The sequence below is a fragment of the Monodon monoceros genome, unplaced genomic scaffold, assembly GCF_005190385.1.
Source record: "Monodon monoceros isolate NGI ecotype Baffin Bay Population unplaced genomic scaffold, NGI_Narwhal_1 Super_Scaffold_17, whole genome shotgun sequence".
In the NCBI taxonomy this organism is placed as follows: domain Eukaryota; kingdom Metazoa; phylum Chordata; class Mammalia; order Artiodactyla; family Monodontidae; genus Monodon; species Monodon monoceros.
Genome location: NW_021703773.1, coordinates 2,392,785 through 2,415,032, shown reverse-complemented (window position 1 = coordinate 2,415,032; position 22,248 = coordinate 2,392,785). Strand labels below are relative to the sequence as shown.

General features: G+C 43.7%; 1 protein-coding gene across 3 annotated transcripts; it reads left to right on the top strand.

Annotated features, from left to right (window-relative positions):
* Window positions 1–1,718: 1,718 nt before the first annotated feature.
* AP3M2 (adaptor related protein complex 3 subunit mu 2) lies at window positions 1,719–20,086 on the top strand. 3 transcript variants are annotated; one of them, XM_029226175.1, is made up of 10 exons: window positions 1,719–1,748; window positions 3,044–3,107; window positions 3,192–3,529; window positions 7,257–7,428; window positions 11,207–11,344; window positions 16,013–16,098; window positions 16,350–16,483; window positions 17,829–18,036; window positions 18,259–18,403; window positions 19,562–20,086. In XM_029226175.1, the coding sequence occupies exons 3-10, from the start codon at window positions 3,257–3,259 to the stop codon at window positions 19,660–19,662; spliced, it is 1,257 nt and encodes a 418-aa protein (XP_029082008.1). In that variant the 5' UTR covers window positions 1,719–1,748; window positions 3,044–3,107; window positions 3,192–3,256; the 3' UTR covers window positions 19,663–20,086. The 3 variants fall into 3 exon arrangements, with proteins under 3 accessions (XP_029082008.1, XP_029082006.1, XP_029082007.1); XM_029226173.1 differs by lacking the exon at window positions 3,044–3,107 and having other exon boundaries at window positions 1,723–1,748; XM_029226174.1 differs by lacking the exon at window positions 1,719–1,748 and having other exon boundaries at window positions 2,723–3,107.
* The last annotated feature ends 2,162 nt before the right edge of the window (window positions 20,087–22,248 follow it).

Below are 22,248 nucleotides of genomic sequence, written 5' to 3'. Positions count from 1 at the left end.
TTCTCCTGTTCTAGCTCAGCTATAGTTTCCTCTCTCGTCTCTAGAGCTTTCCACATGTACCCTTCTCTGTCCTTCCCCTAGTGGAATCTGTATTCCTCTTTCAGGTTTCAGTTTAGATGGACTTCCCTGACTCTAAGTCTGCCCCTTCCACCAGCAACGCCCCGCCCCCCCCATGTGCTCCTTGCTCATCACACCGTTTTGTAATTGCTTCTCATTTGTCTTCTCAGCCAGGCTCTCTGACAAGAGACTCGGCCTGTGATGTTGGTCATTGCAGTATGCCCAGCACAGGGCTTCATGCACAGGAAGCTCTCAGCAAAGGTTAATTCAGTGAATGAGTGAGAAATGCCCGCAGCAGTGATAGCGTCTCTGCACCTTAGACACACATTGCTTAGTAACCGTGTGTAATTGTATCTTGTGCTGTTTCTTAGGCAGTAACAATCGCTGACACTTTTCTAACTCAGTCCTCACAGCAACTTTCCAAAGTAGGTACTGAAGTAGGTACTGTTAGTGTCCTTATTTGAAAGTAAGGAACTTGACATTTAGGGAAGTTAAGATACTTTCTCAATGACACAGCTGGTAAAGTGTTGGAGCAGGATTCAAACCCGGGGGTCTGGCACCAGAGCCCCTAACCCTACAGGAGGATGCCTCATGACTCAGCCATTCTGATTTGGGGTTGTCTCTCGGACTTCGTTCAAAATTAGCCAACTACCTGCCCTTAGCAAGTACGGCAAGGAACAATCCAGGCCACTTTCAGTAAACGCCTATCATGGTCCTGTGTCAGGAAGGAGCTGCCGCTCCAAGTGAAAACCACAGCACAGGCAGGGAGACGCGCTCCTTGTCGGGGGTATCGTTACCATCATCACCACAGCTTACCATTTTATTGAACATATTCAATGTCCAGGCACCGCGGCAAACCCCTTCCACACCCCATCCCACTTAACAACTAGGTTTAACCTTGTCTTTTGACTTCTACTGCATGCTTTTCTGGGTCACAGTGGCTTGACTCAAAATAGTCATCAGAGCTCCACTGCAATTCGGAGAGAGACCTGCCCAACCCCCTCATTTTCAGATCTGGGAACTGAGACTCTGAAAGGTTAAGTGCCTTGCCCAAGGTCGAGCAGGTGGTGGTCCAGCTGGGGCTGAAAGAGGCCGCCTGAATCCAGGTTCAGAGCTCTTGACAGGACGCCGTTACAGCCAATCACCTTTACTCAATGCACGTAAATGAAAAGGCATCACGTCCCTTTTTAAATGCACTTATTTAATGGAGAGTAGTTATTACTGCTCAGGATTTATTATCCATGATATGCTCTTCGATAAATCGTGCCCTGGAAGTCACACTTTTTGCATTCCTTTCGAGGTGCACTCCGCGGTTACGCGGGTGGCAGGGAAGACGCCCGGGCCCTTTGTGACTGGGTGGCTAGGGGCCGGGCGGTCCGCCAGCTGTTCATGACAGCCAATCAGGGCTCAGAGCCCCAGAGCTGCACCAATCAGAGATTACCGGAGCCTGAACAAGGGCCAATTGGGGGCTCCAGAACAGGGTGAGAGGCGGATCGCGATCAATCAGAGGGGAGCAATGGATCGCCGTTGCCCAATGAGCGGCCTTCAGACCTCCGTCGCGGGCGGTGCTGGCGAGAGTCCCGCTGGCCGGCCAATCAGCGGGCGAGCGGCGGCCGGCGGGCGCGGGGGGGCGCCTGGGGGCGGGGCCTGCCCGCGCGGCCGAACGGTGGGCGCTGCGAAGAACAAGTGGGGTAAGGAGGGCTGATGACCCGGGTCCCGGGTGGGGCTGGGCGCGCGGGGGTCTGGGCGGGGGCGCGCGGGGCAGGGGCGGGGCCACGGGGTGCCGCCTGACCGACCCTCCGAGCTGCGTGATGCGTCAGGGAGAGGTGAGGGGCTGAGTCCCGGTCTAGGGAGGTGGCCTGCTCTGGCCGGAGGGCTGGGGGAGGAGGGGACACTGTTGTCATGGCGACGCAGGTGAGCAGACGTGCGACCCTTTTCAGCCCCGGATCGTGCGCACACCTTAATCCGCCCGCGTCTACCTCGCCCCAAGCTGCCTCCATCCTCCCTGCGACCAGCGCAGAAATAACCCTCGTTGGCAGCCGACTCTGCGCCGCCACAGCGTGGCTCCCCGGCCCCTCTCCCTCCCGCAGCCTCGTCGCCGGCAGAGGGATTAAGCTCACCCTGCGGCACTTGGTACAACAGGCCTTCGCGATTTGGCTACCTGGACCAGTTCGCGGAGTGGTCACAGCTGGGGTCCCGCGCGGCCGCCTCGTTTCTGGGGACTGGCACCGTAGAGATGCCGCCGCCTGAGGGACCTGGGGGATCCCCCCAGAGGGATTTTTTTAAAGGCAGCCAATGTAGAGCCTTGTGCATAACATGTACTTAGAAAATGGGGTCTGACTGGATAAATCAAGATCACAACGACAGCTCTATTCCGTGGACCATCGTTATCCGTAGAAATAGGCAGCGATCCACATACTGTGTAATTTTACATGTTTTAGTAAGCACGTTTAAAAAATAAACCAGTTGAATTAATTTTTATATCTTTTATTTACCCAATATATCCAAAATATCAATATTAAGTATAATCCGTATTAAGTTAATATTATTGACTTAATTAATTGATATTAAATTATTGGTAAGCTATCTTAAATTCTTTTTTTTTTTCCCATACAAAGCCTTCAAAATCTGGTGCGTGTCTTACATTCACAGCACATCTCAGTTTGGACCAGCCACATCTGAAGTACTCAGTGGCCCCATTTGTCCGATGGCTACTGTGTGAGACTACACAACCATAACCATTTCTTATAGGTGTGTGTTGTTGCCAAATACATGAAACTCATCAGTGTTCTTTGACGCCCTCTTGTTACAAGGAGGCAACAAAAAACATGAGGCAGGGGCTTTTTTTCTCAAGGAGCTGCCAGTCCAGTTGAGAAAATAGACACTCAAAAATTAAGTGGAATTTTAAATGGATATGATTCAGGCAGTAGTAAAGATGACAGTATATGATTAGCTGACAAATGAGATGGCTGATAATTACCCTTAGGAATTCTAGAGAGTGATACTTCGGGCTCCTGCAGTAGCGGAAGACTTGAGTCTCGTCCTGAAAGGTGGGTAAGAAGGCTTGGGCTGCTGCACAGATGGGGAGGGGGTTTTGGTTGACTGCAACTGATCAGAGCTTCTCTTGTTTTTAGAGTTGAGCGTTTGCAGAGGCTGTCGGACGGAAAAAGACTTTCCTCTCTCACTGACAGCCTCCACCATGATTCACAGCCTTTTCTTGATCAACTCCGCTGGAGATATTTTCCTGGAGAAACACTGGAAGAGTGTGGTCAGCCGTTCTGTTTGCGATTACTTTTTCGAGGCACAAGAGCGAGCAACTGAGGCTGAAAATGTTCCTCCAGTTATCTCCACCCCTCACCACTATCTCTTAAGTGTTTACCGTCACAAGATCTTTTTTGTGGCTGTGATCCAGACGGAGGTGCCACCTCTGTTTGTCATTGAGTTCCTTCACCGAGTAGTGGACACGTTTCAGGTGCGTGAATGTGAGGAAGTTCATCCATGTACCTTACAAAGTGTCTTTATAGTTCTGTTTCCATTGTTTTCAGCCTCAGTGAAGGAACTTAAAAAAGAAATTAAAACTCTGACATTGCTCACTTCCTCTCCCGTCTGGTAAGACGCTTGTTTCTATTTATTGAACGGGCTGCATCTAGAATGACAGGTTGTATACTTTTGAACCCGTTGCCTGGGAAAGCCACCCTACTTGGTATGATGGTATACAGTCATTTCATTTCTAGAGAATGGAACTATCCTACATTTTGTTCACAAAGCTGATGAGTTTCGATTTTTTATTTATGGTAGACTTGATGTTAACCATCGTTAACGACATTGCTTTGAGTTGCATCAAAAAGTGATTCACACACCCTGGCAGGGGTAACTTGGGAACCCATCCTTCAGCTTGAATTTGGGGTGCTCATCCACAGCATATGAGTACCAGTGACAGGCTGTTTTTTGCAAACTTAACATTGGAAAATCTTCTGTACCTGTAAAAACTTAAGTGACACATTTTCCAAGAGACAGTTTTCGAGTTTTTCCTTCAGGAATAGATTTGGAGATCTTGGGGCGTGGGAAGGCATGTCATACCAGGATGTCAACACCCTTTATGGCACAGGATTCTAGGCTGCCCAGACTCTGGATTCAGACATTTTCTCCCTAAAAGGATTGCTCAACTTCTAACGGTTGTGGTTGTTTGCATAACTCAACGATCCATGAGAATCAAGGGCCCTTTGGGTTAACTTCTGTGTCATGTGAGGCCTGGAATTGGTCACATGAATACAGAAATTGTGGGATTGGAGAAGAAGAGAGCAAGGACCCAGACATTACGATAAAAATTAAAAAGCAAGTCAAACAGTCCTTTCATTTACCCTCAGATATAGATCACATGTTTAGAACAGTTTCATTCCCCAAAGAATATACATATATTTATATTTTTTTCCCCACATTCTTTTCTGGTAGTTCTATTCTGGGATCCCAGTGGCATACTTGTTCCATCACACAGTGAAAACCTGAGAATGATAAACCCCAGTATGTGGAAGAACTAGAAGAGCCCAGCAGTTTTGATCTTCAGCCACTTGAGCTGGGCCTTGTTAGGATTTCCACAGGGATGCTTTACGCCGTTAAGAGTCTGCTCCCTATCTCCGTAGTGATATGATGTAACTTATTACAAGGCAGGAAGTGAGAAATGTTGTTTAATCTAGTTGAAACCACAGAGGAATTGGGGAAAACCTCAAAGTGGCTACTTTGGAAGGCTGGGACTTCAGAGCTTGCCATTTTGGAAGCATTTGTTAAAAGTAAATGGCCGCATCCTGATTTTAATGTCTTATCTGATGCGTGTTCTCTGGCTGCGCTCTTCCTCTCATAGCGGAAGGAGCTCCCGCTATGGAAGTGACGCACTTTGCTGTGGCGCTGTGCCGTGCTCACCAGTCTGCTTCCAGATGATTGAGAAAATCACATTCTGCCTGATTAGAAAATCGAGGGAGGTGTTTTTTAAAGTTTATTTTATTGAAGTATAGTTGTTTTACAATGTTGTAATTTCTGCTGTACTGCAAAGTGATTTGGTCACACACACACACATATATATATATATATACATTTTTTCTTATTTTTGTCCATTATGTTTTATCACAGGATAGTGAATATAGTTCCCTGTGTTATACAGTAGGACCTTGTGGTCCATCTATTCTCTATATAAGAGTTTGCATCTGCTAACCCCAAGCCTCCCCCACTTTCCCTCCCCCTTGGCAAGCACAAGTCCGTTCTCTATGTCTGTGAGTCTGTTTCTGTTTCATAGGTAAGTTCCTTTGTGTCATATTTTAGATTCCACATGTAAGTGATATCATATGGTATTTGTCTTTCTCAGTCTGACTTACTTCACTTAGTACAATGATCTCTTGGTCCATCCATGTTGCTGCAAATGGCATTATTTCATTCTTTTTTATGGCCGAGTAGTATTCCATTGTATGTATATATACCACATCTTCTTTATCCATTTATACGTCAATGGACACTTAGGTTGCTGCATGTCTTGGCTGTTGTGAATAGTGCTGCTATGAACATAGGAGTGCATTTACCTTTTTGAGTTATAGTTTTGTCTGGACATATGCCCAGGAGGGCATTGCTGGACCATATGGTAGCTCTATTTTTAGTTTTTTAAGGCCCCTCCATACTGTTCCATAGTGGCTGCAGCAGTTTACATTCCCACTGACAATGTAGGAGGGTTCCCTTTTCTTGAGTGAGATGTTTTATTTATTTTTCAAAATAAAATCATTCTTGAGAAGGAAATGTATAACTTTTCCCCCCCTTCAATCCTCATTTTTTTAAAGAAGAAATCTTTTTCTTTTAGAAACACATTCCTGACTCCTAAGTGGTCTTGGATATTGGAATGTCTCTGATAGTTGACGTCATCTGATGTAATTTAGGTCATATCTGGAGTCTGTGTTCCGTTTTGGATGTCATAATTTGAGGAGACTGTTGGAAAACTAGAGCAAATTCAAAAGAAATGGCAAGACAGTGAAAGAATCTAGAAACCTTACTGTAGCACGAACAGTGGGAGGACCAAACAGGGAGTTTGGCCCTGTGAAGAAAAATGCAAGTCAAAGCTTGTTCTGGTCTTCAGATCACTAGATCACCATGGGGCTGTTATGTAAACCTGTTCTGTAAGGCAGACCTAGGAAGCAAATTTCAGTTTAGCAAAAGAAGGAACTTTCTAACAGTCAGTGCCGCCCGTGAATAAAATGAGCTTTCTCAAAAAGGGTGAATTTCCCTCAGTGGATGAATCCCTAGAGGGCTGTCTGAGAGGCCCAGCAGCAGATGTGCTGGCATTGCCAGGAGGGGCACGCCAAGAGGCTACAGCATTTCTCTCTGCATCATTTCATTGCCGCGCACCACAGATTACATGGTGCTTTGTAGTTTACAAAGCATGTTCATACATGTTCTTAGTTCATCCATCAGGCTGAGTTTTTACAACCCTGTGCAGCCCCTGGTATTATCCTGATTATACTATGAGAGAAATCAAGACCCAAATTAGTCAGCAGGACTTAATCTAGTAGGTGACAATTAAGATTATTACCCAGGCCTTCTGGTTTGGAATCCAGTGCTTTTTCCACAACCCAGACAATTTAGTATCTAAGTTTAACCTTTGTTAATAAAAGGACAAAGTGTTACTAGAATCCTAGCATCTTAGAGTAAGGGGATCCAAAGAGATTTTCAGGTGTGCTAGCTCACCCCCTCATTTCATTTTGTTTCTCTCTCAATTCTTATTTGCTGCCTGAATGTTAAGGAATAGCACAACAGTAAGGGTTAAAAAGATTTTCAGGTCCAATGTATGTCATATCAGGTATTATCACTTTGCGTAGTTCTTTCAAATTCATGTTCATAAACACATAGAATAGTCTAGATTCAGTTTTGTATTCTTCATATTTTATTAGTTGAAGAAACTAACCCAAAGAGATTAAATGACTTACTCTAGTTTATGAAAGAAGTTATTAATGACACTTGTAGTACAATCCAGTCCGGTGTTCTTTCCACCAAACTGGGCCTGCCTAAGAGAACCATGGTTATGCTTCATTCACTTATTTTAGAAGATCCCAGAAACACAGAGTAAACACGTGTGGACAGGACTCGATCCTTGCTCTCTGGGAACATTCCTTCACTCATCACAGTCTCTGAGTGACAAATGTATACACGTATTGTATTTTCATCAGGATTATTTTGGAGTCTGTTCAGAGCCTGTGATAAAAGACAATGTGGTTGTGGTTTATGAGGTATTGGAAGAGATGCTTGACAACGGGTTTCCATTGGCTACCGAGTCGAACATCCTCAAAGAACTGATAAAGCCGCCCACTATCCTTCGAACCGTTGTCAACACCATCACAGGTACGAGGGGGGCCCCAGGGAAGGCTGCCACCATCCTGGGTGTGGCTTAGCCTGCTGTTGTGCATTGTTTTGAGTGCTTGTCTTTGGGGATCTCAAATGTCCAGGTGCTTTAATTTTATTCTTTATAGTCTTTGAATATAACATGAAATATATTTTTGTTATATAGAAAATATTCTGATTTCAATGATAGGATGAACTGTTCTCCTTTAAAAATAATTTGCCTGATTACAGAAGGAGCCCATGATTATTGTAGGAATGTCAGAAACACAGAAAAGCACAAAAAACATGAAAATTTCTCATAATCCCACCACATTTTTAACATACGGTGTATATTTTTTATCTTTTCTAGACATCAGGATAATGGATGGACAGGTGGAATTTTTTAAAACAACTGTTATATATATATATATATTTTGTGTGTGTGTGTGTGTGCGTTACGCGGGCCTCTCACTGTTGTGGCCTCTCCCGTTGCAGAGCACAGGCTCTGGACGCGCAGGCTCAGCGGCCATGGCTTACGGGCCCAGCCGCTCCGCGGCATGTGGAATCTTCCCAGACCGGGGCATGAACCCGTGTCCCCTGCATCGGCAGGTGGACTCAACCACTGCACCACAAGGGAAGCCCTCTTGTATATTTTTAAACTTAACTTTTCATCATTGTTTTGTGAACATGTTCCCATTATGATAAATATTCATCTACATAATTTCTGGTGACTTTACAATTTTCTGCCATACGGAATAGATCCCAGGTCATTTACTGTGTCCCTGTTTATGATGTCTCTGATTTTTTGTTCTTTTAAATAGCAAGGAGTTGGCCTTCTTATGCCTAAATCTTTGTGCACATCTAGAATGATACTTTTTCAGTATGGAAGTGCCGGATCAGAAGGTGTGCGTGGGGCCTTCCCTGGTGGTGCAGTGGTTGAGAGTCCGCCTGCTGATGCAGGGGACACGGGTTCGTGCCCCGGTCCGGGAGGATCCCACCTGCTGCAGAGTGGCTGGGCCCGTGAGCCATGGCCGCTGGGCCTGCGCGTCCGGAGCCTGTGCTCCGCAACGGGAGACGCCACAACAGTGAGAGGCCCGCGTACCGCAAAAAAAAAAAAAAAAAAAAGGTGTGCGTGTCTTAAGGACTTTAATGCATTGTGCCACATAGCCCCCCAGAGAAGTTACATCAGTTTATACTTTCAGTAGCAATTATGCAACCTGGCCAACTCTATTATTATCGTTATTAATTATTTTACAACTTTGGCAATTGGATAGTTTAGTGATATCTTGTTATTTCCAAACTTGTTTTTTATTACTAAGGAAGTTAAAACCTGTTCAAGTGTTCATTGACTGTTTTTCCTCTATTGTGATTTACTTTTTCATGTCCTTTGCCTGTTTTTTTGTTATTGTTGAAATGTTTTTCTTTTTTCCTACTAATTGAAAAGTATTCCTTTCATTTAAGAATATTAAACTATCATATATACTCTAAATACACACGCTAGTTTGCAGGAGTCTCTGTGTATTTTGAATGCTCTGTTGTAGATGTTTTCTCACATCCTGCCCCTGGTCATTTAACATTGTTCAAGGTGGTGTTTGTTTAGCCACCTTTAAAGTTTTTTGATGTAGTCAAAATAATCATTCTGCTTCATTAAGGTTTTACATTTTGGGTCTTGCTTAATATATAAGCAAGAGGTTTCATGGAATTTGACAAACTGAATGAAAAATACATTTTAAAAAGTAATTACAGAGGGGTTGGAAGAATTTTCCCTGTCAAATATCAAGACATATTTAAGTTCACTTGGTACATTAGACAAACACTCATAGAATAGATATACTTTAAGAGCCAAGACAGTTTGGGGGAAAAAATATTTTTTTAAAAAGAGCAAGAGAAAAAATGTGTCCTGTCAGAATCAAGATATATTATGAAGTTTTAGTAATTTTTAAAATATAGTATTAGCCCATTAGTAGACAAATAGACGATTGGGATAAAATAGAAAGTCCAGAAACAGATCCTTTTATAGGAATTTGGTATAGATAAATGTGCTCATATATCAAATCCGTGGACTGCGGGCCAGTTGTTAAATATATTGTATCGGGGCAGTCAGCTTTGATACAGAAAAGAAATGAAGTTCCCCTACTCACTGTATACACAAAATAAATCTTAGCTGGATCAAGAGTTAAACACAAAGAAACTTTATAATTGTTAGAAGGAAATATTGGAAAATGTCTTTTTGATCTCAAAGAAGGGAAAGTCTTTCTTTTAAAAAAATACATTTTCTTCTATTTCTTTTATGGTTTTATTTTTAGATTTAATTCTTTAATCCATTTGGAAATTGTCTTGGTAAAGTAAGACTCTGTGGTTTTTTCTCCAAAACTGTCGGTTTCCCTAGCACTATTTATTGAATACTTTACCCCTTTTCCTCGTTTTTTTTTAAAGTATGCATGCATCCATTTTATTTATTTATTTTTATTTTATTTATTTACTTTTGGCTGTGTTGGGTCTTTGTTGCTGTGCACAGGCTTTCTCTAGCTGTGGCGAGCAGGGCCTGCTCTTCGTTGCAGTGCATGGGCTTCTCACTGTGGTGGCTTCTCTTGTTCCAGAGCACAGGCTCTAGGCGTGCGTGCTTCAGTAGCTGTGGCGTGTGGGCTCAGTAGTTGTGGCTTGAGGGCTCTAGAGAGCAGACTCAGTAGTTGTGGTCCACAGGCTTAGTTGCTCCATGGCATGTGGGATCTTCCTGGACCAGGGCTGGAACCCATGTGCCCTGCATTGGCAGGTGGATTCTTAACCACTGCGCCACCAGGGAAGCCCTCCTCATTTTACAATGATATTTTTATCTTGCACTAAGTCATTATTGGATTTTTGGTCTGTTTTTAGGCTTTCCTGCCTTATAACCATACTGCTTTAATTATTATAGCTTGTTGATATGTTTTAATACATAGTGCCTCTTTTTAAGAAAACAAATTGTCAGGTTTTTCAATATTCTGGGCTCATTTAAAACTTTAAAAGCTTTGTTAGTGACTGAATCACTTATAAATACTGTGAAGTCATTTTCCTGAATCTCACTTAAATCTAGAAAAGATATCTGAGAACCAGCTATCTTAGTTGAAATGTTTTGTAAAGCTGCTGACTATATGTGTGTTTAATGTTTCCTTCTTTATATTAAAAAAGATCCAGGTTACATTAGAAGAAAATAGATTTTAAGTTAGTTCTATTTCAGAATTTCAGTATAGAACCTTTGAATTAAAAAAAAAATTTAATACCTGTGGGGAAAAAAACAAATCAAGGAATCAACTTACAATTCTTACAGACAGGGAACGATCTGATTTATATTCTTTTCCTGAGTTCCAGTATTGGTATAAGAGAGATTATGTATACATTTTAATACCTGGCATAAATGTATCTAAAACCCTGCTTCAAACTAGAATACTGTTTTTACCCATGAAAATTTTATATCAGTATGTAGATTACCATCCCTACCGAAAGCCAATGCATTATTTAAGCTGCAAGTATTGTGCAATTTGAGAGACCAAGTTCAGATTACTTTCAAAACCAAAATATGATATCTGTTTCTCAGGTAACTTGTTAACCTTTATTCTGCTTGAGGAGGCAGACCAGCTGGTGACAAGTTTTTAAAATAGATTAGGTTACCAAGATAGAAGTTGGGAAAGCTATAATCTTTTTCTTGGAAAAATTCTTCAATTAAGTGCATGGATAGCGGATGTATAGAAACTTTTGGGGAAGTGTTCTCTGGTTGTTGGATAATTGGTTACATCTAATTATCAAATATTCATTGTCTCAGGAAGCACCAATGTGGGTGACCAGCTTCCCACCGGGCAGCTGTCCGTGGTGCCTTGGCGACGGACTGGGGTGAAATACACCAACAATGAGGCCTATTTTGATGTGATTGAAGAGATTGATGCCATCATTGATAAATCAGGTAAGTGCTTTCAGCCTGTTCACAGAACTATGAAAATAGAAAGAGGCCCCTTTTAGATAGTGCTAGCTAGTACCAGAATTACCCCCATTCAAGGTCATTCATTTTAACTTAGTGGCTACTTTGTGTCAAGTATTGTGTATTAGGACTGGACTGAAGTGTTATGATGTAGATGACATGATCATACATGTAGAAACTTCTAAAGACTCCAACCAAACACTTTTAGAACTAATAAATTCAATAAAGTTGCAGGATACGAAATCAACATGCAAAAATCAGTGGTGTTTCTATACACAAACAATGAACTATCCAAAAAGGGAAGGAAGAAAACAATCCCACTTACAATAACAACAAAAAGAATAAAATACTTAGGAATAAACTTAACCGAAGAGACTTATACACTGAAAATTACAAAGCACTGATCAAGGAAATTGAAGAAGAGCAGATAAATGGAAAGACATGCTTTGTTCATGGATTGGAAGAATTAATATTGTTAAAATGTTCGTATATACCCAAAGCAGTCTATCCCCATCAAAATCCCAAATGCTATCCACATAAATATCTCAATGGCATTCTTTATAGAAATAGAAAAAACAATCCTAAAATTCATATGGAGCCACGAAAGACCTCAAATAGCCAAAGCAGTCTTGAGCAAGAACAAAGCTGGGAGCTTCACAATTCTATATTTCAAAATATATTACAAAACTACAGAAATCAAAATGTATGGTAGTGTCATAAAAACAGACATGTATCCCAGTGAAACAGCACAGAAAGCTCAGCAATAAATCCATGTGTTTACAGCCAGCTGGACTTCAACAAGAGTGCCAAGAACATGCAATGGGGAAAGGCTAGTCTCTGCAGTAAGTGGTGTTGGGAAAACTGGATATTCACATGTAGAAGAATAAAATTACCCTTATCTCACACCACATACAAAATGGATACAAGACCTAAACATAAGATCTGGAACCATAAAACTACTAGCAGAAAACATAGGGAAGAAGCTTCTTTACACTGGTCTGGGCAGTGATTTTTTGGATATGACACTAAAAGCAAAGGCAACAAAAGGAAAAATAGATGGGATTGCATCAAGCTAAAAAGCTTCTGTACAACAAAGGAACCAATCAACAGAGTGGAAAAGACAACCTACAAATGAGAGAAAATATCTGAAAACCATGTATCTGATAAGGGGTTAATATCCAGAATACACGAGGAACTCATACAATTTAATAGCAAAAAAACCCAGATAATCTGACAAAAAAGTGGGCACAAAGGATCTGAAGAGACATATTTCAAAAAAAGACATACAAATGACCAACAGGCATATGGAAAGGTGTTCAGTGTCACCAGCCATCAGGGAAAAGCAAGTCAAAACCACAGTGAGATACCACCTCACACCTCACATCAAAAAGACAAAAGATGACACGTGTTGACAATGATGTGGAGAAAAGGGAACCCTGTACACTGCTGGGGGGGGGATGTAAGTTGGTGCAGCCACTATGGAAACAGTATGGAGGTGCCTCAAAAAATTAAAACTCCCATATGATCCAGCAATCCCACTTCTGGGTATAGATCCAAAAGAAGTGAAATTAGTGTCTCAAAGAGATAATCTGCACCCCCTTGTTCATTGCAGCATTATTCACAATAGGCAAGATATGGAAACAAGCTAAGTGTCCGTTGATGGATGAATGGATAAAGATGTGAGATAGACTCACACGCAGGAATATTTTTCAGCCATAAAATGAAGGAAATCCTGCCATTTGTGACAACATGGATGAACCTGGAGGACATGATGCTAAGTGAAATAAGCCAGACACAGAAAGGCAAATATCGCGTGATCTCACTTATATGTGGAATCTGCAATAGTCAACCTCATGGAAGCAGAGAGCAGAAGGGTGGTTACCAAGGACTTGGGGGAGAGGGAAGTGGGGAGTTGTTGGTGAAAGGGTACAAAGTTTCACTTACACAAGATGAAAAAGTTCTGGAGATTTAATATATGGCACAGTGACTACAGTTGTGTACTTTTTTTTTTTCCGGTGTTATTGGGGTGTAACTGACAAAACTGTAAGATACTTAGCATGTATATTATGGTGATTTGATATACATATACACTGTGAAAGGATTTCCCTCATCACCTCACATGTGTATCCTCTACTTGAAATTGGCTAAGAGTGCAGGGCTTAAGGGCCCTCACCACCAAGAAAACCCAACTAACTGTGTGAGGTGATAGATACGTTAATGAGCTTCATTGTGGTGATCACTTCACAGGGTATATGTGTATCAAAACGTCAAGTCGTACACCTTAAATAGATACACTTTTTATTTGTTGATTATACCTCAACAAAGCTGAAAGAAAAGCAATAAGAAAAACATGATGCAGACCAGTGCTGAGCTTACATTTTCACTGGTTTTATCCTCTCGATTGAAAAAGAAAAGTAACAACCTGATCTCCTGTTGATCAGATTTCCTTTTGGAGGTATTTGACTCTCAATTCTCATGGCAGAACTAACGTTGTAATCACTAAAATTCAGAGAACCTTCTTTTCTATCCATTGGGATAGGTTAATGTGACTACAAGTCCTTGGAGCTTAGAAATTTAGAGAAAGTTCTCTTCACATGAGTGAACTCAGTCATCCAGAAAGTGTTTACGGAGAACCAGTGGTGCTGTACCTGAGTGCCGGATTGTGCGCATGTGATGGTGACTAAGACAGGGTCTGTGGCTGCAGGAAGCTTCCTGAAAGTCTAGCGAGGGAGAGAGAAAGGGAAAAAGACGGAGCATAAGAGAGGTCCCCTCCTACCCAGGGCAAATTGTTAAGCTAACTAACGCTTTGTCAGGAGAATGAGTAGGAGTTAGTAACACCTACGTGGATTTGGGAGCAAAGCAGTGCAAACACTATAAGATGAGTAAAATATTGTTGGGAAATAAAGTAGCTCAGTGTGATTGGATTGAGGGGTGTTAAAAAAAAAAAAGAAAAGTAAGCGATGAGGCTTTAAAACGAAGTAGGCACAGAAGCTTTTCATATTAGCCCCAAACTGGAGAGGACCCAAATGTCCATCAGTAATACAAAGGACAAAGAAATTTCTATATGACCACACCGTGGAATACTCTACAGTAAAGAAAAAGAACTGCAGGTACACCTGACAGCATGAATGAACCTCACGGTGTTGAGCAGCAGAGTCAGACGCCTAAGATCATATACATTTGTATGACGTTGGAAAACATGTGCAACTTAATCTAAGGTAATAAAAGTCAGAATTTTAGGGACTCAGGTGAACTGGGATGGACAACAGGAGTGTGCTGGGTTGCCGGTGAGGGTCCGCATCTTGACGCGGGTCGTATCTGCATAGGTGTGAACATATTTAAAAATTCATTGGGCTGGACATTTAAGATGTTTGCATTTTACTCCAAGTTTGATCTCAATGAAAAAGTAAAAAAACCAAACCCAAAAAGCTCTAGGTGGCCAGATGGTGAGGAATCTTGTATGCCATTTTAAGGAGGACGCTTTGGAGCAATTGAAGAGTTTTAAGCTGGGAATAATTTGACAAGGTTTGTTGTTGAGAACCGTCCAATGGGCTGCTGCGTGCAGCATGGCACGGAGTTGGGGGGAGTCTCGGGGCAGGGAGGCGGGAGGCTGTGGTGGAGTCCTGGCCAAGGTACAGGTTCCGTGATGGTAGTGAGGGTGGAGAGGAGTGGAGGAGTCACGTGAAGAGGGGATGGAGCGTTGGTGGGATATGGACGCCAAGGGGGCGGAAGTCATCAAGGACGCATCTGTGTTTCTGGCTTAGGCAACAGGATATCATGAAGCTAAGGAAAAGAGAAATTTTGCAGATCCAGGAATGAAGATAAGGGACTCACTTTTTGACACGTGGAGTTTGAAGTGCCTCAGCCACGTCCAAGTGGGGCAGTCCCGTTGGCAGGAGTGAGGCTGAACTGGAAAAAGGATTAGGAAATAACTGGCCATCAGTGGAAATCGAAGCCTTAGGAAGGAGGTAAAGTAACCCAAGGAGACCGTGTCAGGTTCAAGAAAAGAGAAGTTCAGAACTGTGATAAGATGTCGACATGTAAAGGATGTCCAGAGAAGGAGCAACCTGCAGAAGGCACGAGAGAGAAGAGCTAGAAAAACAGGAAATCGGAGCGGTTAGGAGAAGGGAACACTTGAAAGAAGGAAGTGGGCACAGGGCCCTGCAGCAGGGAGAGCCTGCAGGGTGAAGACCAAAAGTATCCATTCCATTTGGTGGCAGAGCTCCTTGGTGCCCTTAGGGAGAGCAGTTTCTGATATGAATTCAGTGTTGTGAGCCATTGGTTAAGATAGCGGTGCTCTGTTGGATTCTGGCACTAGATTGAAAACTCCTTTAGGCTAGTAACTATCTCACCAGTCTTTTATCCCCACTGCTTCATTAGTGTCTTGCACTTGTTATGCAGTCGATAAAGGTTTAGAAGGAGGACAGATGGACTGGGTAGATAATTTGGATGGATGGATGGATGGATGGGTGGATGGATGGATGGATGGATGGACAGAAGGAAGGAAGAAAGAATGGGGGAGGGGAGGAAGAAGGAAGAAAGGAAATAGGATGGGAGAAAAAAGAGAAGGTTAAAGAAGGAGGGAGGGAGGAGGGATGTTAGTTGGGAGGGACAGAGAGGGTTTTACCTTCTTTCCACCTTGTTCTGTCTCAGGGTCCACAGTCACTGCCGAGATCCAGGGTGTTATTGATGCCTGCGTCAAGCTGACCGGAATGCCCGACCTTACGCTTTCCTTCATGGTAAAATCCTGGGCCAGAGATTTAGTTTTTGGGAAATTAGATGCTTCTGGAATGACAGAGTGGGGGGAAGGGGATGGAACCAGAAGAAGTGATCAAGGACAACCACAAAGCTCATGTTGGGCTTGAATTTTCTAAAAGTAACGACAGAATCTGTGTGTGTGTGTTTCAGTGAGAACAGCATCTGAGTTACTTTCCCGAAAGAAGCACGGTGTTTAATTCCTGCTTGTTGCTTTCCCTTGCCTGTCACTCAGAACCCTAGGCTGCTGGATGATGTCAGCTTCCACCCCTGCGTCCGCTTCAAGCGCTGGGAGTCCGAGCGCATCCTCTCCTTCATCCCTCCCGACGGCAACTTCCGCCTGCTCTCGTACCACGTCAGTGCACAGAAGTAAGCAGCCATCGAACCAAAGGGTGGAGTGTGCGTGTGCGTGCGTGTGTGTGCATGTGTATGTGTGTTTGGAAACAGTATCCATGGTGATGAAGAACTCAGGCTCTGGAGTTACCTGGGCTCTAGGTAACTAATTGGGTAACCTCAGGTGAGTTGCTTATCCTTTCCGTGTCTGTTTTCTTACCTGAGAAAGTTGAAGTAATAAAAGTAATAAATGATGAATAAGTAAGTTGAAAATAATAAAAGTACCTTGTTATGTGGGTTAAATAAGGGACTCTAAATAGTGCTTCACACAAAGTAAGTGCTTGTTAGGTTTACTGCTGTAAGTTTTATTGTCGTTATTATATGCCTAAACGGGAACTTTTTCTTTTCTCAGATTGGAATCTAAGAACACCTGTATTCAATCCCCTCCACTCAAAAAAGCCATGAATGGTGCTATGAAAAAACATAAAATTCAGTGATTTTTTGGTCTTGCACATTCTGTTTACTATGGAGTCTGAGGGCTTTTAGGGGAAGGTGTATAGTAGAAGATATGCAGACTGAAGAGAGCTGTGGGACCTCACAGCCACTGAAGCCTTCCTGTGGGATTCGGAATAAATAATGTAGGGAAATGTCTGAGCGCCTGAGGGCAGAGGCTCTGGAATCAGACTGCCCACACTTAAGCCCCACCCATAGTACTTATGATATATGACCATGGCAAGTTAGTTAACCTCAGTTACGTATGAGGATGTCAGTATTCATGACATCAGGACAGAGGCAGTGCCTACTTCCTACTTACAGGGAGGATTAAATGAGCTAATAGAGAGAAAACCTTTAGAGTGGCGCTGGCCACAGGAAGTGCTCCACAGATGCTAAGGATGGTTACAACTTTAGTATCATCCTGTAGCTTCTGTGTTTCCTCTTCTGTCAGATGACAACCCTACCCCTTAGGGATTTTTAAGGATCAAAGTCAGGTAAAAGCACTCTCTAGAAATTGTAAAAGCTCCGTGACGTATGAATATTACCCTCCCAAGTACAAATAATTATTGGTCACATGTCACAAAGTAAAACACAGAAACGTGGTTTTTGTTTGCCACGCCTTTTTCTCATAGTCTGCCAGGTCTGCTCTTTGGTTTTGTTGATATCATTCAAAGAGTCATTAGAAGAATTAGTTTACTTACTAGTCAGCATCTTAGCTTTACAAAAAGAAAATAATTAAAGATGTCTAGAGGGTTTTTCTGTGCTTACTTTGTAAGATAAGGAAGCAGGTGAGGGAGGCAAGGCTGCCAGCGGGGCAGAAAAAGGGAAGTGTGGCCATTTTTCCGGTACATTAATGACATGGGCTTTTTGTCTCTCTCTTTTCCAGCCTGGTGGCGATTCCAGTTTATGTCAAACATAACATCAGCTTCCGGGACAGTAGTTCTCTTGGCCGCTTTGAAATAACGGTGGGCCCTAAGCAGACTATGGGGAAGAGCATCGAGGGGGTGACGGTCAGCAGCCAGATGCCCAGAGGCGTCCTGAGCATGAACCTCACGCCGTCTCAGGGCACGCACATGTTTGACCCGGTCACCAAGGTAGGAGAATAAGCGGGAGGCTTGAGCTGCCGTTGTTATAAATAGCAGGAACTCTGCAGGAACCCTTTATATCTTGTGGAAAGGGGAGATGGATCAAAGGGACATTGTTTAGGACACTGAGATAATTGATGGTAACAAATAGTATTGTCTGCTGGGAAACACCCTGGAGGCCGGCACCTCAGATGAAGGTTCCACTGTAACTTCTTTCCTGTTTCTTTGGAGATGCTGTCTTGGGATGTAGGAAAAATAAATCCCCAAAAGCTCCCCAGTTTGAAGGGGACCGTGAGTCTTCAGGCTGGAGCTTCCAAACCCGATGAGAACCCCACGATTAACCTGCAGTTTAAGATCCAGCAGCTGGCCATTTCTGGTGAGTGACACCCAGCCCGACGTTGTGGGGCGGGCAAGCGGCCAAGGCAGTGAGCGACATCGCAGAGCCTCCCGGCGGCTCCCTGTCTGCAGAGTTGTGTTTCGTTACCGGATACATGATCTTTAGTCAGATCTTTCGTAGCGCATTTCTGGAGAAAGTCCGTAATCCTCACCTCAAAGTTGGCTTAAGTGACATGAATAAAAGTGTCTGAGACACATGTGAGAAGGAAACAGTATCGGAGACAGAAGTGTTCACAGGCCGAGGCTGAGTCACCCTGGGCCTGCTGATTGGGGTCCCGGGGTTTTCAGTAGGGGGATGCGTCCGCATTCTCAGCTGGTGACTGAAAGAAGAATTCCCCTCCCCTCCTTTCCCCCAGTCTCAGAAGATTTCACAGGTGCTGTTATCATTGGGAACCCTCGGGCCAATCCGAGTCATTGACTGTAGCCTATGCCCCGCAGGTAGTTGACTGCGCCAGGCACTGGTTTAAGTTCTCTTCATCTATTTTCTTATTCAGTCCTTAGAACGACCCTTTCAGATGGATAGGAGATGACTTCAGCTTTATATGACGCTCCTGTTCTTTTTTACCAACGGATCTTGTCTAGTTTAAGTGATTAGAATTCATTTAAATAAGCTCTTTCATCTTAAAATACTTAATAAACTTTAAAGCTCTGCACATTATAAAATGTTCATTTCTTAGTATAGTGAGAATATTTAGGAAGCACTCATGTATTAATTCATCACTTTTCATCATTAATTTATTCATTTAGTTATACCTTTATTTGATTATGAATTTGTTAATTTTGCTATTATTATTAATTCATATGTTCAACCCCATAACTTGAGAAAAATCTGGAGCAGTCTTAGTTTTCCCTTACCCTCATTTCAGCCTGCGTATAACTTTCTGCCCTTTCCACTTCAGGAGTATGTCTCCGAATAGGCTAGCTTTTCATTGGGGCAGGGTTTTATTTTCAGCCTGTATACCAAGAGTGAAGTATCTGTCGGCTGCGTTTAAGTGATATAAGTAAGGGCAGGTATTTTCCAATTCACTGTTGCAGCTTTTTCTAGCCCACGGATCTCTTTGAGTTGAAACGAACCTAAACAGTTCTGCTACCTGCTTCTTTTGAGTAATGCTTATGTCTTGTTCTTCCTTCCTTCCAGGACTCAAAGTGAATCGTCTGGATATGTATGGAGAGAAGTACAAACCCTTTAAGGGCATAAAATACATGACCAAAGCTGGCAAGTTCCAAGTTCGAACCTGAAGGGAGAGTTCTGCAAAGGGAACAGTCGTGAACACTTTTTCATTGCTTACTTGTCTAAAAGTAAAAACTGTCAGCCCTCTCCTAGGTCACTGCCCACTCTGGACCACCTGCTCCTGTTTTCCCGTAGCTACAGTGCCCCGGAGCTAATGAAGGGAGGCCGGGCCGCCAGGGAGGCCTGCGCAGAACCCACACACCAGCAGCACCAAGTCAGTTCTCAAAGCAGAGGCGTGCGATGCAGGGGGAGGTACTTGATGCCGTATGTAACTACTTGTGACATGGTTACCACAGGAAAAGACCAGCATTTGTTACTCGCTTGGCTTTAATTATCTGAAGCTAAGGAAAGACGTCTTTAGTTTTTGTTTTTTTTTTAATTAATTTATTTTATTTTTAGTTATTTTTGGCTGCGTTGGGTCTTCGTTGCTGCGCACGGGCTTTCTCTAGTTGTGGCGAGCAAGGGCTACTCTTCATTACAATGCAGGGGATTCTCACTGCAGTGGCTTCTCTTGTTGTGGTGCACGAGCTCTAGGCACACGTGGGCTTCAGTAGTTGTGGCACGCGGGCTCTGTAGTTGTGGCTCGTGGGCTCTAGAGCGCAGGCTCAGTAGTTGTGGCGCACGGGCTTAGTTGCTCTGCGGCATGTGGGATCTTCCCGCACCAGCACTTGAACCCATGTCCCCTGCATTGGCAGGTGGATTCTTAACCACCTCGTCACCAGGGAAGTCCTGTTTTTATATGTCAAGCTGGGAAGAAAGATTAGAAAGAGAGAGCAAGCTTGGAAGAGAAGGACTGTTAGCCAAGGAAGGGCCGGAGAAGGCTCTGTTCTCGGGGCAGCGTGAAGTACACGTGCACACCGCACACTGAAATGAGGAAGGTGGGAGGAGCTGTCCAGCTCCACCTGCAGGGCGGCTGGGAGGAACAGAGTTGAGTGAGTTTCTTTTTGACCCTTCCGCTTTCATACAAACATAAACATTTGTACTTCTGGAAATGCACTGGAAACTTCTTAAATTCGAGTGCACTGTTGACATGGAAACCCCAGTAGAATCAGATGTTCCTTTAAAGACTACGATGCTCTCCGACCGGTTTTCCAATACTGACCGCTGCGTGCCTCCAGCACGTGGCCTGGCATCTTCAGCGAGGATGAGCTGCTCTCTTCCAGGGGGTGTTGCCTGAAACGCCTCTTTCCCTAACCCCCCAACGGCTCCACTCACTTCACGCTACAGAATTCCTGTTCCCCGAGGAGCGCTTCAGAGAAGCCAATCCCATCACCCCTAGGGCAGCAGGTTGTGTGTCATAGTATCGGAGTGTAGATGGCCCCCTCGTGCCACCTCTGTGACCCAGTGGTTCCTTGTTCATATCTGTCAGTGCTGCCCTGGTGCTGCAGTCCGACCTTCCCGTCTGCAGCTTTTCCAGTTGTGACCCTAAGTGAGAAGGATGCTGACCACCGAGGGCACGGCCAGTCCTGGGAGCTGCCCAGTAAAGTTATTTCCTCGGAGTCTCCACTATATAATATATTCATTAACAATGTATATCGACCAGTCGGTTTTTGTTTTAAGACAAAAAAATCTCCTGAATTGTTGAATAAAACTGATGTTGTAGGAAGATGGGCCGTGTTGATCCTGTGTAGCCTGGTTTAAGAAACACGGGCAACTGAAGGCAGACCTCAGGTGTTCCCAGCAGGGAATTTTTACTCTAGTTTAATACGCCCATTACCCACTGAAATATTTATAGAAAAGACAGGTTTTTAAAATTATACCTTTAGGAGCGATACTGCACCCTGCTTCGTGCAGGGAGAAAAATGAAGACCTTGTACTCTCCAAACCCTATGTTTTTTCTCTAAAACCCTGTTTCCAAATACTTCAGCAATTGCTTTGCTCTAGTTTTCTCTTCCTACTTCCTGGACTTGTTTTTGCTGCAGAATACTGTTGCTTTATGGTTTTCCTCTGGGGTCGACTGTGCTGGGGACAGACAGCACGTGTGTCTCATACTCCATCACTCCAGAATTTGTCCTGGATTCCCAGCTCCCATACACACCTGCCATGGAAGGGAGACGCCTCTGCCTGTGGATTCCAGAATACCGGAGCTGCTTCTCCCGAGGGCTCTGGAGGATTTCAGGGTTTCCTCGGTCATAGGAAACAACCAATATTGGTCCCTGAATATTCTTAGGTTTATAAGTCCAGCTGTCCCTCCAGGGCAGCTCATTCTAATTTCAAGGGAAGAACTTAAGGAGAAATAAAGCACCGGTGCTGTGGGACCCACAGGCCTTTGCATGGGAGGCACCCCTGGGCTGCAGACCCCTGGCCACCCCCTTCAGCCAGTGGTGTGTTAGCATAGGTGGGGCCGGGCGCCTCTGCCGAACCGCTCGGTTCCATACATGTTTAACGTGCAGAAGCATCTGCTGTGTTTAAATGTTAATAAAGTTGAGTGTTAACAGTCCTTAATGTCCTGAGGGTCATGTTACTAGGACTAGCCGTGATGCCGTGCACACACGCCCCAGTGGAAGCAGGAAGAAAGAAACCAGTTCATGGGGATCTCACTGCTTCTGCACTTTCCAACCAGCAGACCTGAAGCCATATGTCATTTTGAAGGT